The sequence below is a fragment of the Xyrauchen texanus genome, chromosome 1 (assembly GCF_025860055.1).
Source record: "Xyrauchen texanus isolate HMW12.3.18 chromosome 1, RBS_HiC_50CHRs, whole genome shotgun sequence".
In the NCBI taxonomy this organism is placed as follows: domain Eukaryota; kingdom Metazoa; phylum Chordata; class Actinopteri; order Cypriniformes; family Catostomidae; genus Xyrauchen; species Xyrauchen texanus.
Window position 1 is genome coordinate 47561263 of NC_068276.1, and position 15827 is coordinate 47577089.

Genomic DNA, 15827 nt, shown 5'->3' on the forward strand with positions numbered 1-15827 from the left:
TCCAAACTATGGGCGCAAAAAAGTTCACCTTGCACAGACGTTTGTTTCTTTTATTTCAGTCATTTAAACTTCTGGATACGAAACATTAAAAGGAGCAGATTATTTTGAAATGCTCATTAAAATTCAATTAAGTCAGAATGGAAGATATATATATATATATATATATATATATATATATATATATATATATTAAAATAATTACGTAAATAATAATAATAAAAATGTCATGTCTTGTTCTATGCATTTCCATGAGTTCTAAAAAAAAAAATGCGTATGCAATGATATATACATATATATATATATATATATATATATATATATATATATATATATATAAAATACTGTTTCACTTAAAGAAAGTTCTTTGTGCAGATATCAATGTAAATGAATGTGTGAACTAATATGTGAATGTGAGTCAGTATATCAACAAAGAACCCAGAAATTAATAATAAAGAATAATTACACAATATACACATTGTATTACTTACAAAAGAGATAAATGACACATTGCTAAAAGTCCTGATACAGCAGTGTTAGTACCACCAACACGAAATGAAAAGCAAGTGATGGAAAAACAGTAAAAGGCAGTCCCGCTAATGTAACGCTTCAGTGCATTTAGTGTCTTTGATATTCAAAGTGCCCATATGGTTACTTGGAGACAATTCCACTTATAAGAAAAAGAAATAGAGAGCATTCCTCCCAAAAATGTACACATTTTGTGTAACATAACACATTTTTGTAGGAAAATATTATAAGAAATGTATCTCTACAAAATCTCTTAGGAAAAAGAGAGGAAGAAAAAAAATCGAATGCACTTTGTACAACAACTGCCATGGCACCTTGCTGGATCTGCATATTTATTTTGAGGTACTTCTTTGAAAAAATACAATTTAAAAAGACTAATTTCTTTCTTTCAGTTTCTTTTGCTGTGTTGCACAGTAGCACCATAAAGTAAAAACTTGGCTGCACCAATGAATTACCATTGATAGTCAGTATGGCGGCTGCAGTCGCTATAGGTCATGGCTGATCCTCATCAACAACAACAACAGACTGCACACGTCACTACGTTACGTCCTCTTCATACACACAATACAGCGGCTCACGCGTGTTTCCAAGTTTCCAGCTTTTAGTGTCTCTGATGGCGGCCTCCTTTTTGGGTGAAGAAAAGGAAAGGAATAGATTAACAAAACAGTTTAAATTCTAATAATAAGCAATTTTTTACATGTACAGGTGCTGCATACATTTGCAAAGTTTTCCAAGAATGTAAAGGTCACTCTGCTGGTGAGAACTAGAGGTTGCCAAGTTGCTAGTTAGGAAAATGTCATCATCAGCAGAGTGCTCGAGCACTGAATGGGTGCGCCGAAATTTTTCGAACTGCGGATACACTGAATGGGCACTATGTGCATGCGCCTGGAATTATTTGCAGTAATTAGTGGTTCTACAAGGTGGCAACACTTACAGTTGAGCCGTTGCTGTCAAGAAAGAAGCAAAAGCAAAAGATGCAATTGCAGCTAAACAACAGAAGACGAAAGTGGGAATAACAACAATGGATGTGCACTAGGGGGGTACAAAATATTGTGTATTGTGCCGTTTTGTATCATACGATACGACGCTCATGATTCAGTTACCATATGTATTGTACGATATATAAACAAACACAATATAGTGTTATTAAAACCAAACAGTGCAACATTGAGAGCTGCGGAACAGTTTCCTCCCCTCAGGACAACAGATCTACAGCGCATAGTCAAGAAAATCGATGGCAGACGGGAAGTAGATCGAAGCATTACAGCTTGTTGTATTTGCCAAACAACAGTGTCATATCACATGCAATGTGAAACCGGGGGAAGAGGCCACATAAATGACGTGTGCTGATCAGTTTTTGCTCAAGCCGCTAAATAATATTGGATTATGTACATAGATTTATGTCGTTGAGCTGTCTTTTTCAACACTAAATATCATTGAAAGGATTTTTTCCATACAGTTACTTTAGCTTGTTCTCTCTGGGATTTAAGACATTAAAGTCGGCATGAAATGAAAATTCACCCTATTTTCTAAATGCATGTTATTGATATTATTGTGAATGATTCATCCAGGCATATGTTTTATTTAAGAAAAAAAAAAAAAAAAAATGAAACGACAGACTTTTCTCTTCTGATGTATGCAGGAGTTCCACAACCTTGTGTAGAGTTCAATGAAGGGTCAATCACATGTTGGTGAAGATGGCAAGGTGTATTTGTCTGTTTTTCTTTAAAACTTTCAATCCTTTTTTTTATTATTAACCATTTTTATTGATTCCATTCAACAAATGAAATACGCACCCCAGTGGTCATAAATATTTAGAAAAAAACTCCATAAAATGTATACTTTAAAAAACAATAAGATTGCACACACACACACATTTAAAACTACAAATCCCTCTCCATTACACCACCCTGAGTGCCTTTTAAAAAGGCAAAATAGCTGCCCCATTTTTTATTAAATAAACCAAGGTAGCCTAGCCTTCTATAAGACATCTCTTCAAGTGCCGCTACCCTGCCCATCTCCATGCACCACTCTCGAAATGAGGGTGCTCCAGCCGACTCAGAATAACCCATCTGCCGATCATAACTGACCAGGACCCAATTCTTTATGCATTTATCCCCTATATTAATGACCGCCCCATCGCCTAAAATACAGAGTCTGAGACAAAATTACATTTGAGTGCCCAATACGTCACACATAAAACTCTGAACCCTGAACCCTCAAACAAAATTCTTGGATCTTGGATCTTCCTTAAACCAAACGTCCTTGGTTACGGGTCAGCTGGCTTGAATTTACATTTAGAATGAGGAGGAATAACGGCGAATTTGCGGTTGTGTTCAGGACATTTCATGCCTGAATTGCTGAGGTGATCAATAATGAATACAATGCATCGGATGCTCCTGGAGTTTATTTATATTTTTGAATGCAGTTATATTGGAATGCACAGCTCAAGTAAGTGTTTTTCCACTTAATATTTAGTGTATTGTGATTCAATATTAAAATATGTTTATCATTTACTCACTCTTTTTTCAATGGCTACAGACTCTTCGTAAGCAAATATCGCAGTGTACATTTGAAGTCAGAAGTATAAATACACCTTAGCCAAATACATTTAAACTCAGTTTTTCATCATTCCTGACATTTAATAATGGAATGTGCTTAGGTCAGTTAGGATCACTACTTAATTTTAAGAATGTGAAATGTCAGAATAATAGTAGAGAATTATTTACTTTCATCACATTCCCAGTGGATCAGAAGTTTACCTACACTTTGTTAGTATTTGGTAACAATGCCTTTGAACCGTTTGTGACCAAGCTTTAACTTCCTGGCTGAAATCTTGAGATGTTGCTTCAATATATCTACATAATTTCTCTCCAGCACCTCCCGGTACCTAACATAGGGACAAGCAGTTATAGAAGATGGATGGATGGATGAATGGATGGCTGAGGCTCACTGTAAATAATGAATTTCTACAATGGCATCCGTAACTGAAAATGATAGAGGATGCCATCTATTTTGTGAAGTGCACCAGTTCCTCCTTCAGCAAAGCACCCCCACAACATGATGCTGCCACCCCCATGCTTCATGGTTGGGATGGTGTTCTTCCTTCGGCATGCAAGCCTCACCCTTTTTCCTCCAAACATGAAGATGGTCATTATGGCCAAACAGTTCAATATTTGTTTCATCAGACCAGAGGACATTTCTCCAAAAAGTAAGATCTTTGTCCCCATGTGCACTTGCAAACTGTAGTCTGGCTTTTTTGTATGGCGGTTTTGGAGCAGTGGATTTTTCCTTGCTGAGCAGCCTTTCAGGTTATATCGATATAGGATTCGTTTTACTGTGGATATGATACATGTCTACCGATTTCCTCCAGCATCTTCACAGGGTCCATTGCTGTTGTTTTGGGATTGACCTGCACTTTTCACACCAAACTAATTTCTTCTCTAGGAGACAGAATGTGTCTCCTTCCTGAGTGATATGATGGCTGTATGGTCCCATGTTGTTTATACTTGCATAATATTGTTTGTACAGATTAAGATGATACCTTCAGGCATTTGGAAATTGCTCCCAAGGATGAACCAGACTTGTGGAGGCAAGTCTTAATTCTGAGGTCTTGGCTGATTTCTATGACTGGTTTGAAGGTAGGCCTTAAAATGTATCTACAGGTACACCTCCAATTGACTCCAATTAGCCAATCAGAAGCTAAATTAGGCTTGACATAATTTTCTGGAATTTTCCAAGCTGCTTAAAGGCACAGTTACCTTAGTATATGTAAACTTCTGACCCACTGGAATTGTGATATAGTCAATTAAAAGTGAAACAATCTGTCTGTAAACAATTGTTGGAAAAATTACTTGTTTCATGCACAAAGTAGATGTCCTAAACGACTTGCCAAAACTATAGTTTGCTAATATGAAATCTGTGGAGCAGTTAAAAAATAAGATTTAATGACTTCAACCTAAGTGCAAACTTGTAACTTCTGACTTCAACTGTACTTGTGTGTTTATGTTGTCAATTTGATCATAAATGTGTTGAGATCACTGCTCAATTTTATCGATAACCGGCTCTGACTCAAGCAGCACGGTGGTAGATCTGCCTCTGTTCCGCTATGCAATGCCCATATTTTCAGAATCCAATCAACAACCAATGGATAAACTCAAATCCCCGCCCTACATTTTGTCTTGTTGGATAAGCTGTTTCACTAAGAAATATGTTAAAATACGGTCGAAACATCCATTTCATGCTGATTTAAGGCATGGTTTTCTATGAAGCTGCTTTGAAATTATGTGTATTGTGAAAAGTGCTATACAAATATAAATGACTTGAGTGTAGAAAAACTATTTTTTCACAAGAAAAACATGACAATTGTTATTTCATATGAGTTTCTCATTACAATCAAACAAAATAAATCCAGTGCTGTTTAAGTTACTTTATTATAGAGCTCTACTTTTTGTTGCCAGTGTCATACACTGTTGTGTCATTTATAATTAAAAGACATTTATGTTGAATCCTTGAATAAGTTTGAGCGAAACATTTGTGGGCAGTTTTTTTTAAATAGTATTGTATCGTATGGCTTTGGATCGTATTGTACAATTTGTGTATAGTTACATGCCTAATATGCACATGCTCGAGTCCAGTATCTCATAGCAGTCATATCACGCATGCGCCAACCACCTGTGTATGTGTGTACAGTCAAATTAAGTATACTTGTAAAGTCTATATGTTTCACTGTACACAGATGCTAAGGGTTTGTGTCAAACTGTAAGTATATTTTTGGACTTTAGTATGATATCACATAATTAAGTCTACATTTGTCCAAGTAGCAAAAAGACCCAAAGCAGCAAGACATTCAGTCTTAGGTTCAAAGAACAGGTATCCAGGACTCCTGGATAAACAAAGTCATCTAGCTTAAACAGAGTATTCAATGCAGTTTCATGACATGTACAACCCTTACCCAAACATTTCATTCAAGTCCACAGTGGCCAGCCAGAAGCTGTAGGAGTTGCCGTAATAATTGCAGGTCCCCTGACCATGGCACTCAATGAATGGAGCGGAGCGAAACTCCTCCAGACAGGATCCGGGAGAGGCAAGAGCCTGACCTGAGCCCTCAGCACCTGCACTGGTGTGCTATTAGACAGAGAAAGAAAGACAAATTGACAGAGAAGGAGGTGTGTGTTCATTATTATTATTAGTTGATCTCGTTGTACTATATATTGTGTACCATTATTGCTGCCAGCTTACTGTGCTACATGCCACTCGAAACACGATATGATAATACACATTTTTTGTTTTTGCATACAACTGGACTTAACACCCTTAGAAGTAGAAGACAAAACTGCACACCAACTTAATTTTTTCTTGTGTGTATTAGTGAGATTTTAATACAATATCTAAGGTGGAAATTTTAGTGGTTAACAACTTAAATTTCAATTTGTTACTAAAAAAGCTACAGTAAAACTTCAGAATACTGAAACACAGTTTACTTTTTATCCTTCTAGATCTGGAAAGCTAGTCACCATCCACTTCTATTGTATGGAAAAGAGCAATCTATCTTCCAGGTAAAAAAACAAACAAAAAAAATCATTTCAGACAGTATGAGCAGATGATGACAGAATTAAATTTTTTGGGTGAACTATCCCTATAAACAAGACCTTCAACTTTTAGATGAATAGAAATTGAATTGCAATTGTAAGATGATATTAAAGTTTATGGAACATACCATCATGAAGGAGTACCCAATCCAGAGGGGATCCCATTTCTGTGGGCAGGTTGGCAACTGAATAGTTTGGCTGTGTATAGCAATCACCATGGCTGGGGCTTCACACACAGCACACCTACACACACACACACACACACACACACACACACACACACACACACACACACACACACACACACAAACAAACAAACAACATGTATCTGCAATGGTCTCTGATACTTTTGCTCAACCACCTTCAAAAAGCTCTTTGATATGAGTTTCATCAGGCAATCAGATGCAAATCTCACATTATATAGTCAATGTGTTTGTGTCTGTCTCTTACCTACTGATGAAGGGTTTGATGCCCTCTCCAGTGATGGGTGCCATGCTCATGGGCATGGGCTGTGGTGTGGACAGCCAATAGGAGTAGTCATTGCGGGAGGCAAAGTTGCAAACATTGTTGATGTTGCAGAACATGAAGGGCATGGTACTAAAACGACGTAGGCAGCTACCAGCCGTACCTGTTGCAAGAGATATTATTGTTATTAATAATATTAATAAGATATTAATACATGTTTGATATTTGTTCTCCAGTGGGGACCTTTGGGACTGCTCACCCAGGTCCTGTCCATGTGCCCTCTCGTTGCCCTGCACATAGAGTAAAGAATACCCATCATAAATTAGGCTTGTGCTATCAGGACACATTGGCACATCAGTGGTCTGGCTGTGGCGTGTGATCAGAAAACCGTGCGCTGCAGATGAAGATCCTGAGAAACCTGGAGGGCCCTGAATTCCATCTGGACCAGGAGGGCCAGGGTAACCACGCAGACCTGTACATAAATTAAGGCAGAGGAAATGTAGTCAATAATTCAGTGATGCAAAACATCCTTAATGTTGAACTGTGTAATTATGGAGCCACTAGCAGCATCGAACGGAATCAGGATCTGATTGACTATTTGAACATTGCTTCAGCTAACGGCATTAGTTTGGGATGGGGCTACCCATTTTTCCCAAGTAACAGAAAGTGGGGGACTGTTTGAAACTTATTTGAAAACTGTCTAGAAATTACACACTTCACCTGCAACAACCTGTCCTTTTTACCTGGTTGTCCAGCTGGTCCTTGATCTCCCTTCCTTCCAGGTGAGCCGTTAAATCCTGGAGGTCCCATAGGACCTGAGTCACCAGGGTTGCCAGGTGAACCTAAAGGATGACGTGAAACCAGACATGATGAGGACTATGGTCTTGACCAATCTTTTCCAACAGTCAAAAATAATGTGTCAATGGGTTTTGTTTTTTATTAAGCAACATCAAGGTTTTAGGATAACATTTATATGAATGAATAAGTGAAAGTGTACATCTTAGGTCTTTTAACTGGTCACCATATCTTTTAAACAGAGCGGTTGATTTCAAGCATTAATTCAGTGTGATTAATTACATAAAAAATATAATTATATATAATATATATTATAAAATATAAAATATAATATAATTATATAACCATGTAACCATTTGAGGGCCTTTCTCAGCAAATATTTATATATGCATTTAATTGTGAAACATTTAAAAATTTGAATTGATTGACAGCCCTAATTTTAAGATTTTCAACTATTTTTAACCACATTTTGCCTTCATTAGCATATTTTAAACAGTCCTGCATGCATAATGATTATAAAATAATTATTTTTTAGATGGAGTACAGCATGTCACACCCAAGGCCATATCAATTTCCAAAAGGTATTTCAAGTCAGCTACCCAAAGTCTAAACATGAGCACTAACCTGGAAGACCCTGCAATCCCAGTGGACCTGGTGGGCCTTTGCTGCCTTTATTACCAGGTGGTCCAGGGGGCCCACGTTCCCCCTTCAAATAAATAGGTGCTGGCGCTACAACTTGGTCACCAGGAGGTCCTACGATTGTAACAAGGGAAATATCAGAGGATGCACTACGTATTGGAATTGTAAAGGGTAAGATCATGTCCATGTTTCAAAGTTACACACCTGGAGCTCCAACTTCACCACGGTCCCCAGGAGGGCCAACAGAACCATCAGGGCCAGGCTCTCCTTTAGATCCTGTAACATTCAGAGGTGTTGTGAATAAATCTTATAAATAACTCTACAAAACAAACAAGTGATACACTTGAGTTAAGTGAATACAGAGGGATAACTGACCTGAGAATCCAGGAACTCCTTGAGGTCCAATATTTCCTTTAAGCCCACTGGGTCCTGGAGGACCTGGCAGACCCTTGTGAAAATCAAAGTACAAATATGCTTGAATGAACAGATAAACAAACTTTTCAGCAACATCTAACTAAATGTGAGAAACCCCATATTAACCATATGCAGCCCCCAATTAAAAAGAAAATAAGTTTGGAGTTGGACATCAATGAAACACGGCTTCTACATTTTTAAAATAATCTTCAGTACTCAAGGTAAAACCAAGCCCTTTGTAAAGTTTAAATTTGAAATTTCTGCACCACTAGTGTGACCAAACAGAATTGCAACAATAATGAATGTTTTCATTAGGATTCCCAAACAGTCCACCCATCATCCATTAGAAGGACAAACAGGTAGTCCGACCCCAAACTAATGCCATTGGTTAAGCCAGAAGTTGAATGTCGGACCATAGAGCAATGTTTTGAATGCACCCTCACTGAAAACGTGTGAATGTGCCATCACATTGCACTGAAATAAAACTGAGAATGGCTTACTGAAAGGGTTGGTTTACCCAAAAATGAAAATTAATTTACTCTTACTCATATTATTCCAAACTCATATAAAAAAAGATGCAATGAAAGTGAATGGTGACTGAGACTGACATATTGCCTATTATATCCTTAGGTGTTCCACGGAGGAAAGAATTCATATGGGATTGGAACAATGAGAGAGTAAATAATTACACAATTATAATTTGTTTTTATTATTTGTCTCTGCATATTAAGCTGGTAAAGGTAAAAGTACTTTAACATTGAAAAAACTACATTCAGCATCTATGAAGCTTACCGGGAAACCAGGTGAACCATTATCCCCTTTCAGACCAGGTGCACCAGGTGTCCCAGGAAATCCAGGTGAGCCTTTCTCACCCTTCACTCCTCCACTACCTGCAGGCCCACGGGGACCCTCAGGGCCAGGAGGACCTTCATATTCAGAGTACAAAAGTCAGTTAGGCCTATGTTTCGAACTTTGTTTTATGCTAAATCAGATCAAATCCCCAAACAGACTAACAAACAGCATTTTTCTAATTTATTACATTAAAAAAAGAAACCACTGTCAAAATCAAAACAAGCATTGATGGCTTTGTGTGTATGTTTATCATGTGCATATTGCTTCGTATAGGTATTAGGTGTGCTGAATTGCTCTGTGATGTTCTGGGAGCATGGGTAAGAAAATATAAATTTTTTCCTAGAAACAGAGATAGGCATAAGAAAAGAAAGGGAGTGCAACATTTAATATCCCTTATCCATTGGTAAATCATCGAATAACAAATGGAGGTACACAGAATGACACAGGTGAGTATCAAACCAAGTGGCGTAATCTGCTGGACCTACAGTGGGGTCAAAGGTCAACATCCAAAAATACAAAAGAGAGGGGAGGCAAGGAATAAAAGAATTTTTTTAAATTAAAGGTTAGCAAAGCAACATAGCTATATTATGTACTGAAGAACATCTGAGTTCAGATTTTAAGAAATAATCAGACATACTCTTTGTTTTTGCCTCCAATGATTTTAAATAAGTGTTATTGATGAAACAGCTTAGCATGACATTGATCATGTTTACATGCACATAACTTTCCAATTAAAGTCTATATTCTGGTTAAGCCTTTATTTTGAATAATTTTTTATAATTATGGTCAATGTTTGTAAAGAATCTGTCTCCTCGTTCAAAACATGTGTTACTTTGTTTTACATCAAATGTTAAAGAATTACTTTTGTTTGGATATTCTGAGGTGTTTACATGACTAGAATTCTGTTTAAAATAGGAATATGTCAGTAGTCTTATTTAGATTTCTAGAATTTCTGGAACTTTGGCTTACTTGGGTTATAGCAATCAGGTTAACATCTTTGCATGTATGTTTTTGACCAAACTTTGACCAAAGTATATTAATATAGGAATATTCTTGTGCAAGTAAACAAGCTCACTGTGCTAAATCTGCTAACTTTGAAACAACATCTATTGAAATACAGCAGGAAAATGCTCATACGTTATCAATTATACTGTGGTAATGCTACAGTTTTCTACAGAAGTAGACTTATTTTGCATGATAGAATATAATGATATATTTACAGACCACATGCCATACAGATAAATCAAGATGAATACAATGAATACTTTCAAAAGTTACAAACTCTAGCAAAAAAAAAAAGAAATCTAGCTTAGCTCTAGAATAGTAAAAGCCTGACCTGCTGGACCTGCACAGATTCCATGTCATCAGGAGGAGGCAGAGCCATGGTGCAAGAAACAAGAGATACACGTCATACCCAGTATGGATCTGGGTAAAAATAAGCCTTACAGACACTAGCCAAAATGGGCTACCTTTTTTATTGACTCTAGAAACTTCAATACAGAAGGGTATCAATTTACAAATATTTAAAATATAGCCCTATTGGGACGGGATTCATTTTCTAAACGACTTTTCAGTTACAATAATTATCAAACGACATCTGTGATTTCACGTACTGATTAAGATAGGATCTCTGTGTTTATAACGGAGGTGGGAGTATCTGTTTTCTAGATGTAAATTAATTAATCTTTTAAACGTTATCTGTTTAAATGTAAAATGACTTCTTAAATAATTAATTATTTAATTTATTGATTTCATTTTAATTGATTAATTATGCATTGTAAATTACTTATGTGAAGTTTATTTTAATAGGCTTTTTAAAATGAGTTTATAGAAGTGGCTGCTTATAATAAACCCACTGAAATAACCAAGACTTGTTAGTGAATTATCTAATTATAACATTACATTATTGAACAGAGAAATTAAGATGAGTGATATCTTGCCTGATGCTGATTTTTACAGTGGCCAGTCTGAGCAATTTTTCACCATTTGGCTCTGCTTGGTAATTAAACTTAATTTTGTATTTTTTCGTTGGATGGCTGACAATCTACATCCATATTGAAAGGCATGCAGGTCAAAATACATAATGAGGAGATGCGTTGTGAAAATTCAATATCATCATCCTATTATGGATAGTTTGACTCAACTAAAGAAAATGTACAAAATCCACACTCAAACCAAGTTTAAAGACATTTATCTTAGTTTCAGTGTTGACACAGTTTCTGTGTTTTGCCTTTGTGTGACAGACTACTCAAATCTAGCAATAGATAATAATTTTACATTAATTCTTGCAGAACTCACACAAAGTGTTAGTTTTTTGGCCAGAGTGGAGCCCATTTTAAATAGATCTGTGCTGGCTTTTCATTTCTTCAAAATCAGTCTATTTCCCATGCAAATACAGACACAAATTTAAAGACAGACAGGATATGTGAAGACATAAATAAACTGTCAGGTGACTGACAGGTGCTGTTATTTCAAAACCATCAAGACAGCACCATGTGACGAGAACAATACAACTTCCGTTGCTGGGGAGAAGGGAGGGGGTGGAAGTGAAGACACAAGTGGGTCACAGATGAACAGGTAAATGTGGATGAGGAACACAGACACTGTGTGTAATGCTCCTAGGGCACAGGCTGCACATTTGTGAAATACTGACTGCACAAAACCACTGCATGCATGCAGAGAGTCCAGCTCTCCCTAACACAGACACATCTGCACTGATGTGAAAAACACCTATTTAGGAAAGAGAGTGGTGGAAACAGAATATGTCTTGCAGTGAATGGAAAACAAATAGTGTGTCTTGTGCTCTTTGATTTTAGAGTGAGTGTAGTGGAGCATGATGATATGTATATGGCATAATCACGATTGCTTGTGCAACATCCCATGCAAATTAGTCAAACTAAAATGTTCACTCAAAGCCAGTATGCCCTCTGGTTTACAATCAAAACACTGAATTTGGAGTGTTAAATAATAAGGGTGTGCAGTCAAGCCATTATTTGTATATGTGTACATTTTTATTTATTTGTGTTCAGATAAGTGGGCCATAATTGGGTGGACCTTAGACTTGAAGTGGGTCTAATTTAATAAATGCTTACAGCATCTGTTTGGATAATCAGTTCAATTATTATAATTTTTTCATTAGTTTCATTAGTGTTTGTTATTCATTTTTTGTTTCCAAATTAGATATTCCACTTCTGGCACACCTGTATTAAATACATATGAACATAATTACAAAAAATGCATGATGTCATTAATATGACTCATGACATTGTAAAACTCAGAAGGCAGAGCTGGCCAAAAGGAAGAGATGTTTAACTTACCGGTTCTTCCAGGGGGACCAGGTGGGCCTTGGTTACCTTTAGGACCCTGAACAGGCAGGCCTGAAGGTCCAGGTGGTCCTACAGGACCAGTTTGGCCCAGCAACCCAGGGAATCCCATCTCACCCTTTGGACCAGGAAATCCAGGACCACCTGGAGGACCAGGAAATCCAGGGTCTCCTTTAGACCCTGTCATTTGGAAAAGAAAAAAAATTAATGAGAAATTTGACAGCATTCTCTGTTAAAACAGATAAAGAAAAATGTAAGTGCTTTACCAGGTAACCCGGGGAAACCAGGTGGGCCTGGGCCACCCAGACCTGGAGCACCTGAGTAAAGAGTTAAAAAGGAATGGATTTAGGTACATACAGTATGCTATACTGACTACATATATTGTGTAGGACATCTTTCCTGTGCCTCTCTTACTTTACCTTGACCTAGATTAAATATGTAACACAGTGTATCATCCCCACTGACCGAAGATAGACTAACCTGGTTCACCCTTTTGTCCTGCAGGCCCTGGGATACCATCGCGACCAGCCAGACCTTTATCACCAGGGATGCCAGTTTGTCCAGAACGGCCAGGATCTCCTGTCCTACCAGGTGCTCCATTTAGACCAGGAGGGCCTGGAATTCCATCCAAACCTTTAGGACCGGGAATGCCAGGTGCACCTTGGGATCCTGGGAATCCAGGGTCACCCTTGGGTCCAGGGCTGCCAGTCAACCCTGGAGGTCCTGAAAGACCAGGTTGGCCTTTCAGCCCTGTTGTTCCAGGAAATCCTGGAGTTCCTGGTTCACCCTGGGAATTTTTATAGCAAACCAGTAAATATATTATAAGCCTAGACAAACACATATTTTTCACATTATTTGTTTTGTGTCCCATTAAACACAACATTAAAACCAAGTCAATGTTCATACAGGCAAGAAATAATTTGTTCTAACCTTAGGCCCAGGATTTCCTGGTAATCCATATCCTGCTGAGCCAGGATCACCTTTTGGTCCTGGGAGTCCTGGTGTTCCTTGTGATCCAGGCTGGCCAGTTCGGCCAGTTTGGCCAGGGTTTCCCTTCACTCCAGGAACTCCTATAACAAAAAAGACTGGCTCAGTCTTGTTTCAAGGTTTAAAAGCCTCAGTAACATAAGTTTTTTTTTTATTTTTGCTTTGATCTTTGTTGGAATGAGAAGCTGACCTGGGAATCCCATCTCCCCCATGCTTCCCTTCAGTCCTGGCGTTCCAGGGGCTCCTTGATTTCCTGGAAGACCAGGATCACCTTTGGGGCCTAAACATTAGGTCAGAAATTAAACAAACAAACAAACAAACAAACAAACAAACAAACAAAACACTTATTTACTATAAGATTTTTTGGTCTTATATCCAGTAATCCAATCCAAGTTAATTACCTCAAATTAGACCTGTCGAAATTAACATATGCGATTCATTGAAAACGTTTAACGTGTTATTGTTTCTTGAATCACGACTTACCGATTTGACATTTTATTCAGCACTTAGTTCTAAACACTGGTTGGAGTAGGGTGGAACTTTTGCAATGTGTCCGCCCGGGGTCATTACTCTGATGCACACACCACAAAAACACTCGCTGAGTTCAGAATTGCACACTACCACTCTACTCTTAGATTTTCTGCCATAGACAGATATGGTAGATGTAATACGAGTAGTATGGGTAGTATGCAATTCCTAACACAGCATCAATATTGATTCTGTGTCAATGATCAAGTGTTGGAGAAAGGACATCTTAACCATATTTTTTGTACAAAACAAACCCAGATGGTACCGGTGAAAAACTGCATTTACATGACTCGCTGGAGTGAAGCATGGAGCATGGCCCCCAGCGCCGTGTTGTGTTTCCGTCTTATTGCCAATTTGGATAAAATATAATTTACGCGTACAGTGCCAGTGCTAAAAACAAAACAAGAGGTTCTCTGCAACGCCATTTATGAGGAGTTCAAAACAGCGCGAATCATGCGAATGCAACTTCATGATTACTGTAGCAAAGTGGATGGTCATGATTAACATTGTGGAGGATGAGACTTAAAGAGATGCAGTGCCCATTGAAATTAATACTCTATCTATCCTAGTTCTTTCAATTAGTCAACATCCCACTTAGTCTTTGGAAAACATTTAATGTTACTTGAATTTGTGCTATTTTAATGTATTTATTCTTTACATCGAGGAATATTTTGTTTGGAAAACGTTAAAAAAGCTTTATTGTTACATATTGTTTTTGTTTATTAGGAACTAAATGCATAAAAAAAAAGGATATACAGTATCAAGTAAAATGTAAACACTTTAGAAATCTGCGATTAATCGCAATTAACTAAAAATTACTGTATGTGATTAATCACAATTAAATATAATAATCAACTGACAGCACTACCTCAAACACATCCAATTTTTATATGAGATTATTCACTATATCCACAAGTGCTGGGTAGATTATTTCTGAATTGTACTCAATTGGTACTGATTACAAATGACATGACTAAAAATGTAGTCAGTAATGTAATCTCTTGAATTACATTTTAAAATAATCTAATCTGACTGCTTTTGGATTACTTCTGACCTATTCTTGTTTATTTACTGTCACATGCATTTGAGTAGAATAAGATTGTACCCTTTGAAATGTATAAAATAAATCTTACTTAATGGATCTAAAAATGATAATTGATATTTAATTGAGTTTTAATCGCTTATTGTCTGTTTCTGAGTGAAATAAAAAAAGGCACTTAATGTTTTTACTCGGGCAATTTTTGCATTACATTTGATCATTTTACATTTTAATTTTATCCATGTGTGGTAACAGATCAGACCAGCTGACCAGTTGACTAGTTTCCTGACGTCACAGGAAAAGAAAAACAGCCTTAAAAGTTGTGGCAAAAGTGCATGTAAAACACAGAAAATTAATTACAGTCTCTAAAGCATGAATAATTTAGAATATAGTAACTTCTAAAAAGTAGATTATATGCTATTATTTCAGGAACTCATGTTTTCACAACAAGGATGGTTATATTTTGTTGTATCTTTTATATGTTTATGAAATTATAATGTAAAAAATTATAAATTATTAAATCATAAAATATTTATTTTTTATTTTTTTATTTGAGCAATTGAAAGTTCGATCTGTTACAGTTTCACAGACGTGTTTGTTATTTTGCACATCATCATCAACTAAATTATGTTATTTTCGTTTACTAAAATGAAATATAATTTTAGTAAT

The 15827-nt window shown here is 36.9% G+C and overlaps 1 protein-coding gene across 1 annotated transcript in view; it reads right to left on the reverse strand.

The window, feature by feature from the left end:
• Positions 1-320: 320 nt before the first annotated feature.
• Positions 321-15827, reverse strand: part of LOC127647182 (collagen alpha-5(IV) chain-like) — a 71788-nt gene continuing 56281 nt past the window's right edge. Inside the window, exons 35-49 of the mRNA XM_052131293.1 lie at positions 13782-13871; positions 13535-13674; positions 13085-13391; positions 12871-12921; positions 12599-12784; positions 9222-9355; positions 8391-8463; positions 8220-8291; positions 8001-8129; positions 7325-7423; positions 6841-7053; positions 6567-6744; positions 6245-6359; positions 5480-5652; positions 321-1149 (exon numbers count right to left, since the gene is read on the reverse strand). Coding sequence (XP_051987253.1) covers positions 1068-1149; positions 5480-5652; positions 6245-6359; positions 6567-6744; positions 6841-7053; positions 7325-7423; positions 8001-8129; positions 8220-8291; positions 8391-8463; positions 9222-9355; positions 12599-12784; positions 12871-12921; positions 13085-13391; positions 13535-13674; positions 13782-13871 — 2042 coding nt within the window. The 3' untranslated portion in view covers positions 321-1067. The remainder of the gene's footprint in view (positions 1150-5479; positions 5653-6244; positions 6360-6566; positions 6745-6840; positions 7054-7324; positions 7424-8000; positions 8130-8219; positions 8292-8390; positions 8464-9221; positions 9356-12598; positions 12785-12870; positions 12922-13084; positions 13392-13534; positions 13675-13781; positions 13872-15827) is intronic.